General features: G+C 35.0%; 1 protein-coding gene and 1 pseudogene across 3 annotated transcripts in view; one reads left to right on the top strand and one right to left on the bottom strand.

Annotated features, from left to right (window-relative positions):
* Positions 1–22,262, bottom strand: part of COP1 (COP1 E3 ubiquitin ligase) — a 246,533-nt gene that overhangs the window by 65,727 nt on the left and 158,544 nt on the right. The window contains exon 16 of one of the 3 annotated variants that reach the window (XM_059412851.1): positions 11,209–11,331. The exons of the other annotated variants lie outside the window; for them this stretch is intronic. Within the exon in view, the coding sequence (XP_059268834.1) occupies positions 11,324–11,331 (8 nt within the window). The 3' untranslated portion in view covers positions 11,209–11,323. Of the gene's footprint in view, positions 1–11,208; positions 11,332–22,262 lie in introns of those variants that run through there. 3 annotated transcript variants of the gene reach the window in all.
* Positions 13,988–15,171, top strand: LOC132026104 (heterogeneous nuclear ribonucleoprotein A1-like; annotated as a pseudogene).

Below are 22,262 nucleotides of genomic sequence, written 5' to 3'. Positions count from 1 at the left end.
AAAAACATCTTGTGAATGTGGCTTTTTCCAGTAAGCCATAAGACAGGTCAAACGTGACCATTATCTAGAAATGGGATTTTTTGACAAGTTCCCACACCAGCAGTTTTTCCTACTGGTGGCTACAAGGCTGCTGATTTTCAAGGCTTATAGGACACAAGTTAGCTCACTTTTTATAAATTTGCCTGTAGTTTTTATTGCTTATCTGGAAGAGTACTCCCACATTTTTTCTGTTCATTATTGCAACTGCATTAAGTGATCACCTCACTTGACAGCAATCAGCTTATTCTGTGGAGATATAAATGTATGTGGCAATTTGTTTGGCATGTGCTAAAGTAAAAATGGAAAAAAAAATCCTGCTTCAAGTGCCATCTCATGTTAAATTTATCAGTTACAAAAATTAAACTTCTCTTTGGCACTAATAATTCAAAATTGAAAAACATTTTTGTAAAGTAAGTCTTTAATTTGTTATTTTATAAAAGCCGAAGATAATTTGATGTAATAAAAATAGCATATTTAGTATAATAATATACTAACTTATTCTCAGGCTAATAAAAACAAAAGTAGTAATATATAAAAAATGAAGTGATATAAGTAAAGGTTAAATTACCTACTGTGTACTACAAAAAGACTTTACAGTAGTTGGGATGAGAAAAGTAGTGTAGAGACTAAGTATAAAATGGGGAATGTTTCTCTAGACATGGGAATCTCAAAAGAAACTGCACTATAGTAATTCAGAACCAGCTTACTATGTGCAGTGGTGATATATTTCAGCAAAACTTGTATTACTCCCTCATATTACTGTTACTATGTCATCATGCTGCTACTTTCTTTTTTCTCTTTTTGGTTTTTATTTTTACTGTATCTAATCAGAATCTGATTTAACTACAAATTGCTTAAGAACTAGGAACATATGAAAGTGGTCTATAGTTTTATATTTATCCATATAACTTAGTAACATTATGATAAAAATAGCTTAGGTCAGGTGGGAGGAGTCCTTAGTAATTTGCTTTCCACTATAAAAGGAAATTCTGAAATATTGCCGAAATTTTTTAAAACAGCTTAAAAATTTGAGGATTTAGTATATGCTCACATTTCTATTTCTTTTCTTTTTTTTTTTTTTTAAGATTTTATTTATTTATTTGACAGAGAGAAATCACAAGTAGTTGGAGAGGCAGGCAGAGAGAGAGAGAGGGAAGCAGGCTCCCTGCTGAGCAGAGAGCCCGATGCGGGACTCGATCCCAGGACCCTGAGATCATGACCCGAGCCGAAGGCAGCGGCTTAACCCACTGAGCCACCCAGGCGCCCTCTATTTCTTTTCTTTCCTCCAACTTATTTTGAAAAATTTCAAACCTACAGAAAAGTTGGAAGAACAATAAATTGTAGGGCGGCTGGGTGGCTCAGTGAGTTAAAGTCTCTGCCTCAGCTTCGGTCATGATCCCAGGGTCCTGGGATTGAGCCCCACATTGGGCTCTCTGTTCAGTGGGGAGCCTGCTTCCCTTCCTCTCTCTCTGCCTGCCTCTCTGTCTACTTGTGATCTCTGTCTGTCAAATAAATAAATAAAAATTCTTAAAAAAAATAAATTGAACAACTTTGTACTTTTCAATCTAGACTAAATAAATGTAAATGCTGTTACCATATTTGCTTTAGCCATCCCTCTACAAATAAACAAATGCACTCTTTTTTTCCCCCCATGAACCATCTATAAGTAAGTTTCAAACATCAGGATATTTTATGATAAAAACAAGACAACACTCCACAATACCACTGTCATACTCAAGATATTATGACATAAGAATATAATTTAGTATGGATTCTATATTCAAATATCCCAGTTGTTTAAAAGCTTCCTGACTAGATATTTATTTAATTTTGCTCAAGGGTCACTCACTGTATTTAGTTTCTATGTTTCTTCATTGTTTTATATATAAGAACTTCCCAACACTGTTATTTTTAAAGCATCTCAAGTGGTTGTTTTGTAGAATGTTCCACATGTCTGTATTTGAATGCTTTCTCATTATTATGTTCATACTAATATTTTTGATAAGAATACTATAAAGATTATCTTCCTACTTCATCATATCAGGAGTCATATAATGTCATCATTATGACAAATATGACATAATGTCAAATCATAATGACATCATTATGACAAAATGCCAAATTTGATTTCTCAGTTAAATGCTCCCATGGTCTTGGCAATGAAAAGAAAATTTACTTCTCTTTTATTTTAACCAAACTATGCTACATACACAACCATTAAGAGGAATACCAATAGAGAATAATTTCCAGTATAATTAATAATTTTCCTGTAGGGATATCACAAAGTGTTTCACCATAATATGTTAATCATTATTGATATAGTAAAGTAAGATGATGAAAATAATCTGTTTGGAATAGATGCAGAAATATCTTATTGAACTTAATGTTTAATAGAGTTCACTACCTTTACTAAAGTAACAATAAGAACTACAACTGAGAAGTTTAAGTTTTTATTTATTTCTTCTTTTTTTTTTAAGATTTTATTTATTTGACAGACAGAGGTCACAAGTAGGCAGAGAGGCGGGCAGGGAGAGAGGGAGGGGGAAGCAGGCTCCCTGCTAAGCAGAGAGCCCGATGCGGGGCTCATTCCCAGGACCCTGGGATCATGACCTGAGCCAAAGGCAGAGGCATTAACTCACTGAGCCACCCATGCGCCCCGAGAAGTTTGAGTTTTTAAATGCAGTTTATGACACAGCCATTCTACACTGTGTTCCAAAAAGCATCAGGTTCAATTTACATATACAATGGCCAGGGAGAGATCAAACTGAATTTCTGAACCTCTGAATTCTATTTTCAGGCTTCCCAGTTACTTCTCAGCCTATAAAAGTTCTCAGTGTCCTAGCTTTTGGGTATCATCATGATGGGGCTAAGGTGAGAAAGTAAGCTGGAAAAATCCTCATAAAAGTTTTCGTTAGGCAGGGCAAATAACTCCTGAGTATTTAAATACACACAGGTCCAGGGGCTCCTAACTGGCTCAGTCAGTAGAGCATGTGACTCTTCATCTGAGGTTTGTGAGTTCCAGCTCCATGCTGGAGGTAGAGTTTACTTAATTAAAAATAAATAAATAGTATGGGGAGCCTGTGGCTCCCAGTGGGTTAAAGCCTCTGCCTTCAACTCACATCATGATCCCAGGGTCCTGGGATCGAGCTCCGCATCGGGCTCTCTGCTCGGCGGGGAGCCTGCTTCCCCCTCTCTCTGCCTGCCTCTCTGCTTACTTGTGATCTCTGTCAAATAAATAAAAATAAATAAATAAATAAAAATACACAGGTCCACTAGGTCCTGTTCTTTACCTCATATGACTATCATTTCTGATTTTAAAAGCAATAACTATGATTTTTTTTTACTGTCTTTAAGCCTTTGATGATATCCTCCTACAGCACACCTTAGAGATCTGAAAAAGAGTCAATCTTTAGAAACAAAAAAATCAACCAAGTATACATTACATAATATAAATACATGCAGAATACTTAGGAAGCATTTCTTTTCTTTTTTTTTTTTTTAATTTATTTATTTGACAGAGAGAGATCACAAGTAGACAGAGAGGCAGGCAGAGAGAGAGAGGAAGGGAAGCAGGCTCCCTGCTGAGCAGAGAGCCCGACGTGGGACTCGATCCCAGGATCCCGAGACCACGACCCGAGCCGAAGGCAGCGGCTTAATCCACTGAGCCACCCAGGCGCCCCAGGAAGCATTTCTTTTTAACAACTCCTCTGAATTTGGTTGTCAGATTTTTGTTCATCATGTGAGAAATAATCAGAAACTGTCTGCTTATTTTATTTTTTTTTACCAAATACAATAACCTGAGGGTTCCAACCTAAAGAAAACTTTAGACATACTAACCTTAGCCCACTACTACATAGCCTTTATTCTATAATCACCCTCTCTAATCCTTACCAATCCACAAGATACACAAACAGTTGTGACCTATAGTGTCACAAAAGTAGCAACTACCTATCTGTATATTAGATTAAGCTACAAGCATCAAATCATCAGTAGTAAAAAATGAACAAAAAGGAATCCCAATTCCACACATAAAGCACTTGAAAGTTGACAATTTATCCTAATAACAAATAAAAGATGAACAGATTAAAAAATGAAAAACTCTTTCAGGATTCACAAGAGAGATGACGGCCCAGGTCTAACTGCTACCCTAAAGGTCAAAGAGACAGGTGAATGAATACGCCGGGACTCCTGAGGGGGAATGCCACGGAAAACAGTGCCTGGATATAAAAATCTGAACTGTAACTGATGAACTGTTGGAGGCTCAGTGTGAGTAAGTCTGAGAGTTAAAAACTATGGCGGCGGGGGGCAGCTAGTCATAGGAGTCCTCCACAATTTTGTCAGATTTATTTCCAAGAGCTTGATCAAGTTCTCAAAGGTGGAAAACAGAGTATTTTTGGAGATGTAGCATCTGTATGATGCTCTAACGATGAATACATGTCATTATACATTCGTCCAAATTCAAACAATGTACAAAGCAAAAATGAAGCTTAAGGTAAACCTTGGACCTTGAGTGATTAGGATGTATCAGTGTAGGTTCAATAATTAAATGTACCACTCTGGAAAGGGATGTTGATAATGAGGGTATGCATGCATGTGGGAGTAGGAGGTGTATGGGAAATCTCTGTATCTTTCTCTCAACTGCTCTAAAAAAAATTCAGTTATGTACCTGCCAACTCTTAAAGAATCTCAAGAAATATAATTTGAATGAATTGTATGGATCAATATGAAAAAATGTTTTCATTTAGGTTTTCCATATTTATCTTTTTATTAAAACAGGGAGACAGTATATTAGTGAACTTTTAATATTAAATTTCAAAGCTCACAGGCAAATAAAAACTTTTATAAATCACTACTACCCCTCTCCCCCCAAAATCCAATTCAAAATATCAATTAACATCTCTTTGTTTCCAAAAATATCTATTTGAATATGTTTCTGATTTGTTGGCTTTTATTATCTGTGATGGAAGAAATGTGTTGCCCTAAAAGAGTTTCTGTTGTGTTGTCTTACACTAGACTGGCAATGGGAAAAATATTGTTTAAATCTTCAAACTCACTAATTAGAACTTAGTACAATGTTCTATGCATTGACATTAGTGGCTAAACAAAAACACCATTTATCTTTTGAAATAAAAAGATTAGCCTAAAATATTCACAATCCTTTAAGATATTAAATATACCCAAATTTGGGCAAAAATTCCTGATGTCACAGTTTGCCTGCTCAGGAATCAGTTTCTATATAATAAAATGTGAATTGCCAGGGAAATTTAAGGATCTATTTTCCTCTTGGGGATATTTTTAAAAATTACTATAATTGTTCAAACATCATAAATCTAAATCTAGAGGCAATGACATCCAAATCTTAATATCTAAATTTTAGAAATATAAAATCTGCCATGCCCACACTAGAAACAAACATACTGAAATACATACTCAAAATGTAGTACAAAAATATTTGCTCAAGTTGGCCTAGCTTGCTATAAGTTTACAGAGCCAAACTAAGCAGCTGCAAAATTGTCTAAACATTCTAAATATTTTTATGAGAATTAATTTGCTTCAATCTTCACTGATCTGCTTTACTTCAATATCTCTTCACACTTGCTTTAAATAAAGAGTCAAAAAGCAAAATAATGCTAAATAATGACTAATGAACATCAGAGAAACTTAAATTTTTTTTATTAGAAGGCATTAAAACAATTTTAAAATCTCATGTCAGCATGTGAAGGTTGTTAAAAAATATGATTTACTTGAGGAACCTGGAAAATGGTTATCTAAATCAATGGTGGCAGGAAATAATTTAAAAGGCCTAAATGGGACTAATAATACTTTCTTTCAGTATCTTCAAAGAAACACCTGGAATCACTTCTGATAAACAACTAAAAACTGATGCCTAACTTTCTTGGGGGGGGGGGAGATGAATATATATATATATTCATATATATACACACACATATATGCATGCATGCACCTGGTGGCTCAGTTGGTTAAATGACTGCCTTTGGCTCAGGTCATGATCCTGGAGTCCCCGGATCCAGTCCCCCATCAGGATCTCTGCTCAGTGGGGAGTCTGCTTCTCCTTCTGACCCTCCCCTTCTCTCTCTCTCTCTGTCTCTCTCAAATAAATAAAATCTTTTTTAAAAATAAATAAATAAAAAATCTAAGCAAAGTTAGTCAGAGAAAGACAACATATGATTTCATGAATATGTGGAATTTAAGAAGTAAAAGGGATGAACATACTGGGGGAAGAAAGATAAAAACGGTGAGGGAAGCAAAGCATAAGACTCTTAAAGAGACAGAACTGAAGGCAGATGGAGGCAGGTGGGTGGGGGATGGGCAAGGTGGGTGATGGATATTAAGGAGGGCACTTGTGATGAGGGAAGAGTCACTGAGTTCTACTCCTGAAGCCAATATTGCACCGGATGTTAACTAGAATTTAAATTTTAAAAAATCATTCTACATAAATAATCTGTATGATTGAAAATAATATGGATTCCTCTAGTTGAAAGATTCAATCTTCTATATATGTATTTAACTGTGTTGTTCAAATTTCCAGTACCTTATAATTTTTTATTTTCTCCTTAGAGATTTTAATTTTTCTTAGAATTTGTCACATTTATTTGATATATTTTGAGGCTATGTTACTTACATAGATGAGGTTCACGGTGTATGTTTTCATTTTAAGTTATTCTTTTTATCATTTCATTGGGATCTTCTTTAACCCTATTTTAACTTGGAAAGTCGAATTCTTCTCTCTATATAGTTTTATCAGTTCTTACTTCATAATCTTTGTTCTCTCATCTCTTTATTTCAATATTACTGTGCCCTTCAAATTTAGGTATCTCTTTTACATAGCATTTAGTGTAGCATTTAGTTTTACATAGCATTTAGTCTTAATTTTTAAATAAAACAACCCAAAGAGATTTGGTCTTTGAACTGGTAAATTTAATCTGTCTTAATTTACTGTTAACTTACAAGTGAGACATTTGGATTTATTCTCACCATGCTATATTTAACTATTTACCCTGATTTTTTTGTGGCTCTTCACTTCCTCCTTTCCTCCTGTTTATGGATTGAATTTTAAGACAGACTGAGTTTTCTTTCCTATTGTAGATCTCAAAGTAGAAACCCTATTTCTATTCTTTAATGATAATGATAAAAATTTTAGAATGCATACATGATTTAAAGGACAAAGCTAGTTAATATTGTTACACAGATAATGTAAAACCTGATATTGCTTTGTATTTTACCAATACTCCACCAAAACCTGGGTTACATTATTCTTTTACAGATTTTTATTTCTATCTTTCTAAAACCTCCAAATTAGTCTCATTTTTCCATTATTATTACTATATTATACAGTCAAGCCTAGCTAAGATTTTCCTATTTTTTATAAATTTCTCTGATGATAAGACTTCTTTCCTCATATTTTATTCAATTCTTCATTTAATTCTCTTCTTTATTTCTCTGTGGAGGAGACGGGGGAAGAAGCATCCTATACCATGATTAGAATTCTCAGTGGAACAATTCCTGTCCAACATAAAGAGCCTAGGCTAAAACAAAGTTTCTGGAGATTTCTCCATATAACTATCCAGACAGACAATTACAACACTCCAAGACAATTATAACACTCACCACCTTTCTCCTCCCCACTAACCAGTAACTAGGTCCCAGAGGCCAGCAATTTTTCCATCACCACCACTAACCAGTTGATAAAACTTGAGCTCACAGGTTTAATTCTCTGGTTTTATATTCCACTCCCTTTCTGACGCTTTGTGATTTCAATACTTTATAAGCTGTGCATCTAAAGTAATATTTTCATATATTTATTCTAAAATAATGTTGATCTAAAATAGTGTGCTGACAGAGGACTTTCAATTTATTTAGTCTACCATATTGTTAGAACCAGAACTCCCTTCTGAGTTATCTTACTACTTTTTTTTTTTTTTTTGGTAGCCATTTGAAGCAAGTTTCAAAATAAAAAACTGATTAGCCCTCAACTCATGTCAGGTAACTAATTTTCCGGTGTTTTTACAACTGCCCCTCCATTTCCAGAGGCATTTTCATTGGACTCAGGGTAAAGATCTATATGTTAACCAATGTTCCAGAAATATTAAGTTTTTGTATAGCATGATTGAAAAACTAACCAAAAATGGAGAATTTAAGTGTATAAGATAATGTAGATTTGGGGCTCAGACTATTTAATGACCTCTTCACACTATTTAAAAAAAAAATCAAAATGAATCCTATTATCTCACTAATAGGAGTTCATAAGAAAAAACAGTATTTTTTCCCTTTTACTGGACAAATCTGATCCTTGTTTTGCTAAATGCTGTTCAGAGACATAATATTTTAACGCAATTATGTTCATTAGAAAATAAAGCTTTCTTCCTATGATAAAGACCCTTATTATTTAGCCTACATCTACATTTCCCGATTTTTGTTCTACCAATTCAGGCTTGTAAGTATCTTTAATATAGTTACTATAGTCACAGGGTAAGAGAGTAGGGTAGACACGAAACTGCTGAGGAATAATTTCAAAACACAAATGCTTGGTCTCCTCTCTGAAGATTATAATTTGGTAGGTTTGTGACAGCACCCACACAAATGATTTTTCCGTTTCTCAGATTTTAAAAAACACTGTTATAATGTTATTTTTCATGATGTATTATAATTTATTTGCTGTCTATCTCATCTAACAAACTCTGACATCCTGGAAAGGTTTATTTTTGTATGCACAGTAATAACTATATTTTTTAAATAGGTATTTCTGAAGTTAATAAATGAATGCTATAATTCAAATGAAAAGAATTCCAGGTACCCTGATAAATGTGACAGAAAAAAATTTTTTTTCATATGATTACAATGTCAGGCTCCTCTAATCAGTAGTTATTTCCCTTCTAGGGGCTCTGAGAAACCTCTAGATACATATTTCAGATTCTGTAAGTAGATCTATAGTTAGATCTTTGTACTAGAGAGTAGAGTCCATGGAGCATACACGCGTATGCTGATCAGTGTCACAGCATTCTAGGAATCCAGAATGTATTAAATATCACTTAACTGCTGGTCTCACAGACGTTTCATACCACCACAGCTTCTTAATGCTGACACACCCTTTCTGAGCGTCTTCCAACAAGCTTTTATTTGGAATCCAGCATTTCAGAATTATACAGAATCAAGCGGCTAGTTTTGTTTTTATTTTCTGCAAATTAGATCCATCCGTTGGGCAGATCCATCTTTCTATATCCATTAATCCATCAGCCACCGATCCATCTCTCCATCTGTCCATCTATCTGCACATGGAAGTTGGGTTAACGTCTTACATCCGAGTTAAACAGCTTTTGGTTGTTTGGGGGAATAAAAATCTGTCTTCATCTGTGGAAGAGTTTTTGGCTGGATATAGAACTTTGGGTTAAATTTCTTTTAGCACTTGAAATGTGTCAGTGGCTCCACTGATTTTTGGCCTGTATAGTTAATGAGAATTCTGCTATTATCTTTATCTTCCACTTTCCATAATTTCTTTCACTTTGCCTTCAAGATTTCACTTTGTCTTCACTTGTTTCACAAGATTTCACTTATTCAGCTATGATACAATTAGGTATTTTTGGTCTGCTTTTGATTTTGTCTTGTTTGAGGTTCTGTGAGCTTCTGGTATCTGTGATTTGTTATCTTTCATCAGTCTTGGAAAGTTTTTGGTGTTTATCTCTTCAAATATTTCTTCTGTCCTTTTCCCTCCTACTTCCACAATGCCAACTACAAGTGTATTTGTTTAATGTTATCCAACATGTCTTGGCTACTATGTTCTGTTTTTCCCTCCTACTCTCTTAATGTTTCATTGTGAATAATTTTTATTGACCTACCTCCAAATTCAGTTATTTTTTCCTTAGATTATATCCAATTTGCTAATGAGCACATCAAAAAGTTTTTCATTTTTGATATCAAGATTTCTATTTTTAGTATTTCCACTTTATTTTTTAAAAATACTTTCCATCTCTCAACTGAAACTCTTCATCTTTTCAGGCATGTTGCCTACCTTCCCACCATATATTTTAACATGATAAACAGTTATTTTAAGATTTGTCTCATATCCTAACATCTGGGTCACCCATAAAGACTAATTTGAGTCTTGGTAATAGAATGTTTATTCTTATTTGTAGTCACATACTTTTTTATTAAACATAAGTGATCATATACAGAACAGTAGATACTGAAGCAAATGTTATTTCTGCTTAGAAATAAGTACACTCTTTTCCTGTCAGGCCATTCATGTGAGGGGATCAATCAATTTAGTCAATGTTCAAACCACATTTTAGTTTTAGTTATTAAACTCACTATTAAGTGTATCACAGGCTTCAACTCTTTCCAGCGATGAGCTATCATTACCTTGTACTTAGTGTGATCTGGGTCAACCGAAATTTTTCTCTGTATTCCTGTTCTTCTCTTACCTTTTTACTAGTTCCTGCATATGAGACAAAGAGAGGGTCCTTCTCCATGCTACTATCCCTCTGTGAGTGGTAGATGGCTCTAACTTGTTCTGGGTTTTTTGTTTTGTTTTGGGGTGGTTGTCATTTTGTGTGTTTTTGGTTTTTTGTTTTGTGTGTGTGTGTGTGTGCTGTTTTTGTTTTTTGTAGTAGGATTCTGTTTGGAACAGAGGATCTCAGTTCTTCTGGTTCATCATGAGTCTTAAGAAGGGTTCATATGTCTGAGCTTCCAGTACGGGGGTCTTCTTAGCATTCCAATCCCTCACCATTGTGGCAGCCAAATTCTACACAGCATCTGATGCACATTTTAGGCGAGAGAGGATTTCATGTCACTTCATCAGTGGTAGTGGATCTCTGGTTTGTACTGATGCAGGATCCTGGGTCCAAGAAGCTTTCTTGCTCCTCTTCCAATAGCTTAAAAAGTTTCTGCTCTGTAAGAGCAGAAGAGGAAGGATCCAGAGAAACGAAGTTTTGTGCTGGTCTTTCAGTAGGAACTGATTACTTTGTGAACTCCTGCGTGCCTGATGTAGGCTACTGCCCCGACCCATTCCTTCTTGTTAGCAGCCAGTAGAGGGAGATGGAGAAGGGTACGTGAGTTAAGCGAGCACTCCCCTTGTATTTCGGGCATACAGATATGCCAACCCATACTTGGTCTTTAAGAATGCATTAAAATTTTACTCATTTCTTCTTACCAGCTTCTATGGTGGCTACTTCTTCCTCTTGTGGTCTGCAAATGGTAATTGGTTCATGTGTCCCATCTTTCCTTGGAGGGGCTTGTCATTCCAATTCAGTTCCCATGCCTTGAGACCTCAGCTCTCTGACAGGGGTCAAGAAAAGTTATAATTTTGTAGCTCATACAGCTTTTTCTGTTTTTAAGATGAGAGTAACATTTTTTGGTGGTTTTCTACATACAAAGCAGAAGTAGAACTCCCAAAGTACCTACCTTTTGACAATATTTTCTTATCACATCTATGAAACACGCATCCTAAATTCTTGCATTCTTACCAAAAAACTACACTGATTCTGCCTGGTGCAGTATTCCTTTTCATTAATACCGTCTATAACAGTAATAGCTTCACCTTCCCTTCTTCACATTGTAGTAGCATTTTTTAAGTATTCCAGCTAGAAATTTTAATATATATATATACTGGCAAACTTGGGTCTCACAACCAGTTGGCTATCACACTGATATCAGTATCACTATATAGCCAGTTAGAAATAAAGTCTGATAAAATGACAATAAATACAAGACAATCAATTCTAAGCTGATGGAAAGCAAAGAAAAATATTTTGTCAGCAATATCTCAGGTATCTTCATTGGATTAGTAATCTGAAAAAGGCATTTACCTAGTTGTCTGGCATGGTAAAAAAAAAAAAAAAAAAAAAAAAAACTGACAGGGAGACTTAGCAAGAACTAAAGAGTAAACTGGTGGTGAGGAAAAGAAATCAGGAAATAGATGTGTAAACTGTGGGGAAGAAACCCAAACATGGGTTTGAGAATGACTGGTACGGACTGAGAGGCAGGCAGAACTAGAGAAAAAAACAGAAAGGAAAGGAAGACGAAGAAGGGAAGGAGACAGAGGAAGACAGGGACTGACAGAAGAGAAGAAGGAAGATAAGAAAAGGAGAAACAGGAAGAAAGTGAGAAAGAAAGGGAGAAGAAAGAGGAGGGAGGGAAGAGAAACAAAAGGAAGGGAAAGCAATTGACAGAGAAAAAGAACACCAGAGAGAGAACAGGAGCAAGCGTGTACACGCAAAAAAGAAGTTTCTGAGATGCTCAACTTCTTTCTATACTCATAGATGGTTTTATAATAGTAGAGTCTAGGTTTTCAGACTCATGTATGAATTTATTTAAAAAATCCCACATCTTACCAAAACTGCATTTAGTCATAAAAGAAAATATTTTCTTTACAACCAAATTTATCTTATTTTTTCATTGAACACCGTACAATAACTTATTTAAAAATGAATCCACCCATTAAAGCATTTATCTAGAACCTAATTTTGACCAGTAGTGGCCATTCATTGACTCTCAACCATCTATATCCACTCTCCTTTTCCCCCAATTAATTAATCAGGTAGATTCAAAGCCTTCTACTTTTCTATTTAAAAGAATACTGAAAAACTACCATCTCATAAATTTTTAAGTCAGTATCTAAAAATTTTCATCACATAAATAGTTGCAAGTTGTCATCTGTATCAATATTACATACTGACATTTTAAAATACGAATTCAGGGTAACTAATGACATCTAAACACTACAGAGATTTGATATTCAACATCATCTTTAAACAAACAAAAATACCTGAATAACCTATTCTTCAATAATGGAAAACTTTTACATAATCTTTTCCTTGAATTTATATTCACTCTCTCCCTGAAAAATAAAATTCATCCAACTGATTTCACGCAGTCTTTTAATACTACTTATTCTCTCTTCTCTGGAAAAAAAAATAGGCGTGTATTTATGTAAATTCCCTTTCCTTTGACCAAAATGCTCTAATTTTAAGAAATCATTTCCGTATGAATTATCATTAAAATTAGCTGTATACAACTGATACATAATACAACACATTTTGATAATTATGTTATTAAACAAGAGTAATAATGTTGAAAAGGTATGTCTTCACAAGATGGTTGTGGCATCCCCTCTCCCTGAGCACTCTGTCGCCATTTTGTTCTGGTAACTATAAATAAATATTATATACTCTTAGGATGCTATTCTTATTGTTCAGCATTAAATCTATTCCTATTGTTCATTTATTTCCATAGATATAGTCACTGATATGGAAAGTTTCCTGTTTTAAAACCCAAGTTTATGCCAAAAATCATATAGTAATCTATCATCAAAAAACACTTTTAATGATCTGTCATTTTGATTAGATCATCCTTCAATTTTATTGAATATAAAGATTTGGAACCATGTATCTGTTACTTAATAATTAAGAGTAAATGAAAGTAACAATTCCTGCAAAGAACTAAAATGATTTTACCAACATCGAATCAAATATACAGGGCCACAATCCTTTATCCCAAGCACTTAGAAAAGATTAAGTTTTATAATTCTTAATTTTTCTGATTTTGAAAGGAAGTATGCTTCATATTATTCAATACTCCTCTAAGGTCTATGTCAGCATCCTGTATGCAAACAGACAGGTAGGATATATCTTTATCTATGTGCTTTAGATCTGATATTATCGGATGAGCAATGAATTTCTCATACTGCAAATACTGGAGTATGGATCAGTATTAATTATACCTATTATTAACATATTCTCCGAAAGGCTACAAAAATCCCAGATACTGTTATTCTAATATAACTTAGCCAGCAAAGTGTTTTGAGTATGCTATTTTACTTTTGCTTTTGTGCTGTTTTGTTTTAAATATATTTTTTGTCAAAATCTGAGAGCATAGATTTAGTTCATCAACTTACATATTAAAAAGATTTAGCTTTTCTGCCTGTGGACGCTGCCGAGTAAGCATCGTTAAAGTCTCCCCTCCCACCACCGTCATGTCTAAGTCAGAGTCTCCCAAAGAGCCTGAACAGCTGCGGAAGCTCTTCATCGGAGGTCTGAGCTTTGAAACAACCGATGAGAGTCTGAGGAGCCATTTTGAGCAATGGGGAACACTTACGGACTGTGTGGTAATGAGAGATCCGAACACCAAGCGCTCCAGAGGCTTTGGGTTTGTCACCTATGCCACTGTGGAGGAGGTGGATGCAGCCATGAATGCAAGGCCACACAAGGTGGATGGAAGAGTTGTGGAACCAAAGAGGGCTGTCTCAAGAGAAGATTCTCAAAGACCTGGTGCCCACTTAACTGTGAAAAAGATTTTTGTTGGTGGCATTAAAGAAGACACTGAAGAACATCATCTAAGAGATTATTTTGAACAGTATGGGAAAATCGAAGTAATTGAGATCATGACTGACCGAGGCAGTGGCAAAAAGAGGGGTTTTGCTTTTGTAACATTTGATGACCATGATTCTGTAGACAAGATTGTCATTCAAAAATACCATACTGTGAATGGCCACAACTGTGAAGTAAGGAAAGCGCTCTCTAAGCAAGAGATGGCTAGTGCTTCATCCAGCCAAAGAGGTCGAAGTGGTTCTGGAAACTTTGGTGGTGGTCGTGGAGGTGGTTTTGGTGGGAATGACAACTTTGGTCGCGGAGGAAACTTCAGTGGTTGAGGTGGCTTTGGTGGCAGTCGAGGTGGTGGTGGATATGGTGTCAATGGGGATGGCTGTAATGGATTTGGTAATGATGGAAGCACCTTTGGAGGTGGCGGAAGCTCTAATGATTTTGGCAATTACAACAATCAATCCTCAAATTTTGGACCCATGAAAGGAGGCAATTTTGGAGGCAGAAGCTCTGGCCCTTATGGTGGTGGAGGCCAATACTTCGCCAAACCACGAAACCAAGGTGGCTATGGTGGTTCCAGCAGCAGCAGCAGCTATGGCAGTGGCAGAAGGTTTTAATTACTGCCAGGAAACAAAGCTTAGCAGGAGAGGAGAGCCAGAGAAGTGACAGGGAAGCTACAGGTTACAACAGATTTGTGAACTCAGCCAAGCACAGTGGTGGCAGGGCCTAGCTGCTACAAAGAAGACATGTTTTAGACAATACTCATGTGTATGGGCAAAAAACTCGAGGACTGCATTTGTGACTAATTGTATAACAGGTTATTTTAGTTTCTGTTCTGTGGAAAGTGCAAAGCATTCCAACAAAGGGTTTTAATGTAGATTTTTTTTTTTGCACCCATGCTGTTGATTGCTAAATGTAAGTCTGATCATGACGCTGAATAAATGTGTCTTTAAAAAAAAAAAAAAAAGATTTATTGTCAGATTATCTTTATGAACTCAAATTAAAGTATTAATATGCATCCCTATAAATTATGATTCTCTAACAAGAATGGGTAAATAAGAGGCAAAGTTTATTGCCCAACTGAAATAACAAGATCCACATTCAGTACATAGTGCTAATGCGCTCTTTGCTTTGCTTCCACCAGTGGGACTAGAGAATGAGGAACAATGCATACTTTTTTTTGGACAATACTCAGAAGAAGTCCTTTAAAGAAAAAACTTCACTTCCACTGTTTCACTCAACCAATATCTAAAGTAAAAGCACTATAACGTGGTATAAAATATACTTTCTTTAATGCTACGTATCACTCTTAAACAAAGAATGATAGGCAGTTACTCTAGTGACAAAACTTAGAACCATCCCTTAGTTTGATAATCCTGAGGTTTTTACAGCCTCGAACAATGTACCATATTAAAATTCATGATGATGTGAGATATGCTTTTCTTTTGGAAAACAGGGGGGAAAAAACTATTGTAAAAGTTGAAGTCAAAAGGAGAATAGGCATGACCCCTCCAAGTGTCAATGTCAGGCATATCAACTGACACATGAAATTCTGGGATCCAAAACTGGATTTAAGTTTCTACACACACATGCAATACTTTTAGTGTTCCATCAGATGTTCTTACTCCAGTCTGAAGACTTCTGTTTTACATTAAATGACAAGCATTAAGTGTGTCTTTCCATACATGAAGATTTTTTAAAACATGTGTCTAAAGGTACTGGAGTAATTTCATGTAGTTTTTTTTTTTTCTTGTGCTTTCATACAAGTGAAGGTGATACAGTTGGCTGTATGTACACTGCTAATTTATATCTAATGATTTTTTATAGATGGAAGATGATTAGTTAGAGTCTTGGATAATGGGAAATGGCCTTTATTCATTCAATACCATACAATTTCATAGAACACTGTATTAATCAGCCATTGCCACCACAGAACTTCTGGATAATAAACTATTCCAAAATTTAGTAGCACAGGATCTTCATTAATTCTCAAAGAATAAGGGATAGCTTAGGGTTGGCTGATTTCAGTATAGCTTGTTTACATGTCTGGAGGTTGAATGATTTGGCTCGGACAAGTAGATACTACTCTGAGTGTCTTTCTTCCTTCCCCCTGGGACTAGCAGCTAGCTTCAGCACGTTCTCCTCATGGTGATGACACAGGGGCAAGAGCAAGTAAGCTCAACTGTGCCAGCAAATTTCAAACTTCTAGTCAATGTCAACTTAACATCACTTGGGCCAAAGCAAGTTACCAAACAGTCAAAAGTGGGTTTTTTCCCCCACCATGACAAAGCACTCTTTTATGGCAAAGCACACAGATACAGGAAGAGGTCAAGAATTGAGACCATTAATGCAATTTATTATCAATGTTAAAATCTAAAACAAATCTTTTAGCATTACAATAGCTTAATATTGATTAAGAGACTAATTAAATTGGCTCTAATGTTAAAGTAAAATTAGCAGAATCTAAAATGTGGTTTATATACCTTAAGATTAATTCAGAACCACTAGTAGAGGAAGAAGTGACTCTTAAAATTTTAACAGTTGTAAGCACTATATTTATGCATTAGAGGGTTACAAACAGATAATAATCGATAAATGGAAAGAAAGATGGTTTAGATAGGCTTTCAAGTTCCTGGTTTACATTACTGACAGGGCAATCTATATTCTATCTTAACATAGGATCACAAGAGGTGGAGGGAGACTGGTCACAATTCAATTAAACCCCCTTAAGAAAATATTTAACCATAGCAGATAATGAATATCTGTAACTCCGATACTACTGGCTAAATTTATATTTTCTGCAGCAGCACTTGATAACACACAGCAACTTCTTCCATCTTTATTTTAATTCTCTCACTAAAGAAATAATCTGTAACTTACATGATTCATCACTCTGCTGTGTTCAGTATATAAAAAGAAATCTAACCTTGCAAACAGAATGTGAAAATACCAAATAAATGTTTAAATTCAGAAAATTCAATTTTCTAACATGGGGTTTTCAAAATATTTAAAGTATTTTATATGATGGATTTTCAATAATCTACAACAGTAGGTCACACATAGAAGCCAACTTTTTAAAACCCCAATGAGGAAAAACACATTTTCTGGAATCTTTCATTAAATCACATATTAGGGTATAAAAACGGTCTTCCTCTATTGAGTAAATATTTGAATAAACAACAGCAGTCTTGCTTTACTCTAGCACTGGGCTTATGCTAATCATTTCCTTAAATATAACTCATCCTAACTGTAGGTGCTTAACCAAAAAAAAAAAAAAAAAAAGACACAGCTGAACCGCTGGGAATGGAAACAACAAAAATTGAATAGTTTTGATGAAGTCTCAATCTTTCACAAAGAAAAACTTGAGACTACCATATCTGTTCACCTATAACTGCCAAAACATCAGGCAACTTTAAAAAGTTTCCACAGAAGAGGCATCTCGGTGGCTCAATCAGTTAAGCATCTGCCTTTGGCTCAGGTCATGATCCCAGAGTCCTGAAATGGAGCCCCATACTGGGTTCCCTGCTTGGCAGGGGAGTCTGCTTCTCCCTCTCCCTCTGTCCCTCCCACTGCTTGCGCTCTCTTGCTCTATCAAATAGATGTTTAAAATCTTTTTTTTTTTTTTTTAAAGAAGTTTCTATGGAAATATCTTCAAGTCATCAAGAGAAATAAACTATTTAATGGTATTTTCTATAAATGTTTATATGTTAAATTTTTAACATTTGTTAAAACTAAACATTTGTTTAGTTTACATTTTTCCTATCTTTTTAAAAAACTTTGTGACTTAGGGCGCCTGGGTGGCTCAGAGGGTTAAGCCTCTGCCTTCGGCTCAGGTCATGATCTCAGGGTCCTGGGATCGAGCCCCACATCGGGCTCTCTGCTCAGCAGGGAGCCTGCTTCCTCCTCTCTCTCTCTCTGCCTGCCTCTCTACCTGCTTGTGATCTCTGTCTGTCAAATAAATAAATAAAATCTTTAAAAAAAAAAAAACAACTTTGTGACTTGGAAAAATAGCCTGCATACAGAAGCGTCCATACAACATATGTGAAGTTTCAAACTCCACATAATTAGTACACTAGATACAAATAAAATATTCCTAAATCTTAAAAGCCTGTATGACACGTTTTTTTCCTCCATCTGACAGTAAGCACTATACTTAAAGACACAGTAATTATTCTCCTTTCTTTTCTTTATGGTTGAATTACGTATCTGTGTGGCCAATGAATATATTCCTAAACAACAGTTTGTTTTGCATGTCTATAAACAGAATTATACCATGTGTTCTTCTGTAACTTCCTTCCATTCAACATTACTATTCATCTATATGCATTCACGGAGCTGCAGTTCATTTATTCCCATCGCTGAATGTTTCACAGTATAAATGTACAAACAATGCTATTATAAACATTACATAAATATGTATATCTCTAGGGCAGAGATTTCTAGAACTTCAGAGTACATAAAGAGTCATCCAGGAGCCTGCTAAAAAGAAAAAAGAGGTTCCTGGGATCCACCTTCAGAAATTCTGATTCAGTAGACTTCTGCCGTGCAGACTGCATTTCGAATATCAAGGCTGTAGGGTGTAATTATCATTTTCTTATTTACTTGAAAGAGTTCTTCATGAAATCTGAATACCAATACTTTGTAACTTATAGGTATTCTAAATATTTTTCCCCAATTAGCGACTTCTTAATTATTTTTTCAGGTGTTATCTGATGAACAAAAGTTTTTAATTTTATTGTAGACAAACTTATCCACCTTTCACTTATATTTTATAATTTTGAATCTTAAAGCCTTCCCTAACACAAGATCATGAAGATATTCTCTTCTCATATTATTTTCTAAATACTTCAGGAGTTTTCCTATTTACATTTAAGTCACCTGACCAACTGATTTTGTATATTTAATGAGGTAGAGCTAAAATTTCTAAAACAACTGTCAGAGTATAAAAATTCTCTATTTCACAACCATCTTTGCTGGGTATCAAATGTCAATACATCTGTGAGTCTGTTGCTAGTTCTGTCACACCAGTCTATTAATCTCGTGCCAAAATAAAACTTTTTATTTACCATTGCTTAACCTTCTTTCAAATGCATCCCCTGTAAAAAGTATATTACTACATTTTAAACATTTTAACTAGTCTGTTAATCCCAGCCTTTTCTACTTGGAGGGAATAAGCCATTTCCATTTACCATAGTTAGATATATTTGAATCTCCATCAGCTTTTCTGTTTTTTAATTACTCCAAACATTTTATGTTATTTTTCTCTTTCCTCTCCTGTTTTTTTGGATTAACCAAATATTCTACTCCTTTCCCCCATACCACTCTAAGTTTGGATTTTGTACTCTGGCTCTATTATTTTCTTGGCTTCCTAAGAAATCATATATTTCATACTTTCCAAGTGTTTCTAGTGCTTATTCAATATTAGTTTCAAAAACTGAATGATGATCACATCTATTAAACTAGTAACACCTGAAAAGATGCCTAACTTTAATTATCTCCGCATTTAAGGGCATGGGGCTGGATCAGTCAAAGGAGCATGCAACTTTTGATCTCGGGATTGTAAGTTCAAGCCCCACATTGGGTGCAGAAATTATTTAAAAATAAAATCTTAAAAAAAAAAAAAGAAAAAAGAAAAAACCTCAAACTCAAATAATCAATCAATCCGCATTTAACAAAAATACAAAATTTCCTGTAAAGTCCAGTTTTAAAAATACCTTGTAGTTACAATGCTACTTACGGGCTGGAAGACAAGACACATAAATAGATGAAAGATCCACTAGGTACTTCAAAGTTGTTTTTAGACGTTAGCACTCCCAAAAGTGGATTGTATGACAAAGTAATACAATACTTTATTTCTTGAATAGTATTGGCTTTATATGCAGGTCACTTCGATTTGAGTTCATTCAAGTTATTTGGAAACTTGAAAATACAACGTCCTTAATATTATTCCCCACCCCCTTACCTACAATAGATAATATTCATGAGTGATATGGCACTAATTCAAATTTATTAAATAAATATTCAGAAATTTATTTAAATGTGAAGGAAAAGATATCATTCCCACTGGCAGCTGTTGTATAAAAGACAAGGCAGATTTATAAAATTAGCAAGCCTAAAACTTTTCTCCCATTACTTAAATATGATGGGAAAATAGAACAGAAGACATCTCCGGCAATTACAAATCTACCTTACTCAAGTTTCTCCATGTTAACTTTAAAAAATGAATTAAATTAGGTTTAGTAGCCCCTTAAACTAAACACCAGCTTCTTAAATTGAAAAGAATTAATCATATTTTGGGGTGGGGGGAATAGAAGAGAGATCTAAAAATACTCTAAACTTGTGTTTTATATAGCATAAATGTCCATCTTTTCGAATCAAGCCTAATTTTTAAAGAAAAAAATATATTGTTCTAAATAAAGAAAAACACTTATTGGCCTCCTCAAGAAATGCTGTTATCTATCTATCTGTGGAAAGACATCTGCAAAACTATTAACAAGAGTGCCTCTGAAAGAAGCAGTGTAATGATGCATGGTGAATGAGAACGTGAGCTAGTTTAGTTAACGTCTGAAAGCTAAGAATGAGGATAAAATCTTGTACTATTTGTAAGTTAAATATATACAATTTTAAATGATTACATCAATTTTTAAAAGTAGAAGATATGTATATAAAATAGCCTCAAATAGCTGTACTCAGAATCAAGAAGTCTTTATGGAAGAAGCTTTACAAAAATTGTTCTGAGTTGGGGCACCCGGGTAGCTCAGTCAGTTAGCATCTGACTCTTGTTTTTGGCTCGGGTCATGACCTTGGGATTGTGGGATGGAGCCCTGCATTGGGCTCTGCATTCAGTGCAGTCTGCTTGTCACTCTGTCTCTGCTCCTCCCCATGCTTGTTTTTATTTATTTATTTATTTTTAAAGATTTTATTTATTTGACAGAGAGCACAAGTAGGGGGAGCAGCAGGTGGAGAGAGAAGGAGAAGCAAGCTCCTTGCTGAGCAGGGAGCCCAATGCGGGGCTCAATTCCAGGATCCCAGATCATGAACTGAGCCAAAGGCAGCCACGTAACCAACTGAACAACCCAGGCACTGCCTCCCTTTTTATTTTTTAAAGAATTCTCTCTCAAATAAATAAATAAAATCTTTTAAAAAAATTCTTCTGAGTAAAAATTTTCAGAGTTAACAACATGAGTCATGTATAAAGAACAATGAAGTCAATCATGAGGATTTAGAACAGAAGCAAAGGAATCTATATTTATTCTTGAAGCATTAAGAAGCACCTGTAAGTTTTAGAGTAAGAGGAGTAATACAGATATCTAAAAATAAATGTATCAGGGCACCTGGGTGGCTCAGTGGATTAAGCCGCTGCTTTCGGCTCAGGTCACGATCTCAGTGTCCTGGGATCGAGCCCCGCATGGGGGGGGGGGGGGGAGAGAAGGCTGCTTCCCCTCCTCTCTCTGCCTGACTCTCTGCCTACTTGTGATCTCTCTCTCTAGGTGTCAAATAAATAAATAAAAATCTTTAAAAAAAAAAGTATCAACAACAAAATTCTTTTGAAAACTAAATTATTATACCAATCACAAAAAACTACAAAGTCTTAAAAAATGAGAAAACAAATGTTTTTATGCATATGAACTATTTAGCTTACAGAGAGTAACAAAGAGTTTACAGTAACTAAAACAGCTAACTGTAACAGAGTTAAAGAAGATATTTCAAAATCCCTGTTTGTTATAGAAACAGTATTCCTTCCCCAGTGAATATGTTATTGGCATAAACACCACCCCTAAATCGGAATAATACTAAACTTACCTTTGATTTACATCACTAACTTTTGGGGTAATAAACTATTATTACTTTAAAAAGAATGCCTTAAGAGTTCCCGTATTTTGGGCTCCT

This window comes from Mustela nigripes, chromosome 10 (genome assembly GCF_022355385.1).
Source record: "Mustela nigripes isolate SB6536 chromosome 10, MUSNIG.SB6536, whole genome shotgun sequence".
Taxonomy (NCBI): domain Eukaryota; kingdom Metazoa; phylum Chordata; class Mammalia; order Carnivora; family Mustelidae; genus Mustela; species Mustela nigripes.
Note: the sequence above shows the minus strand (reverse complement) of the source record. Positions and strands in the feature narration are given on the sequence as shown.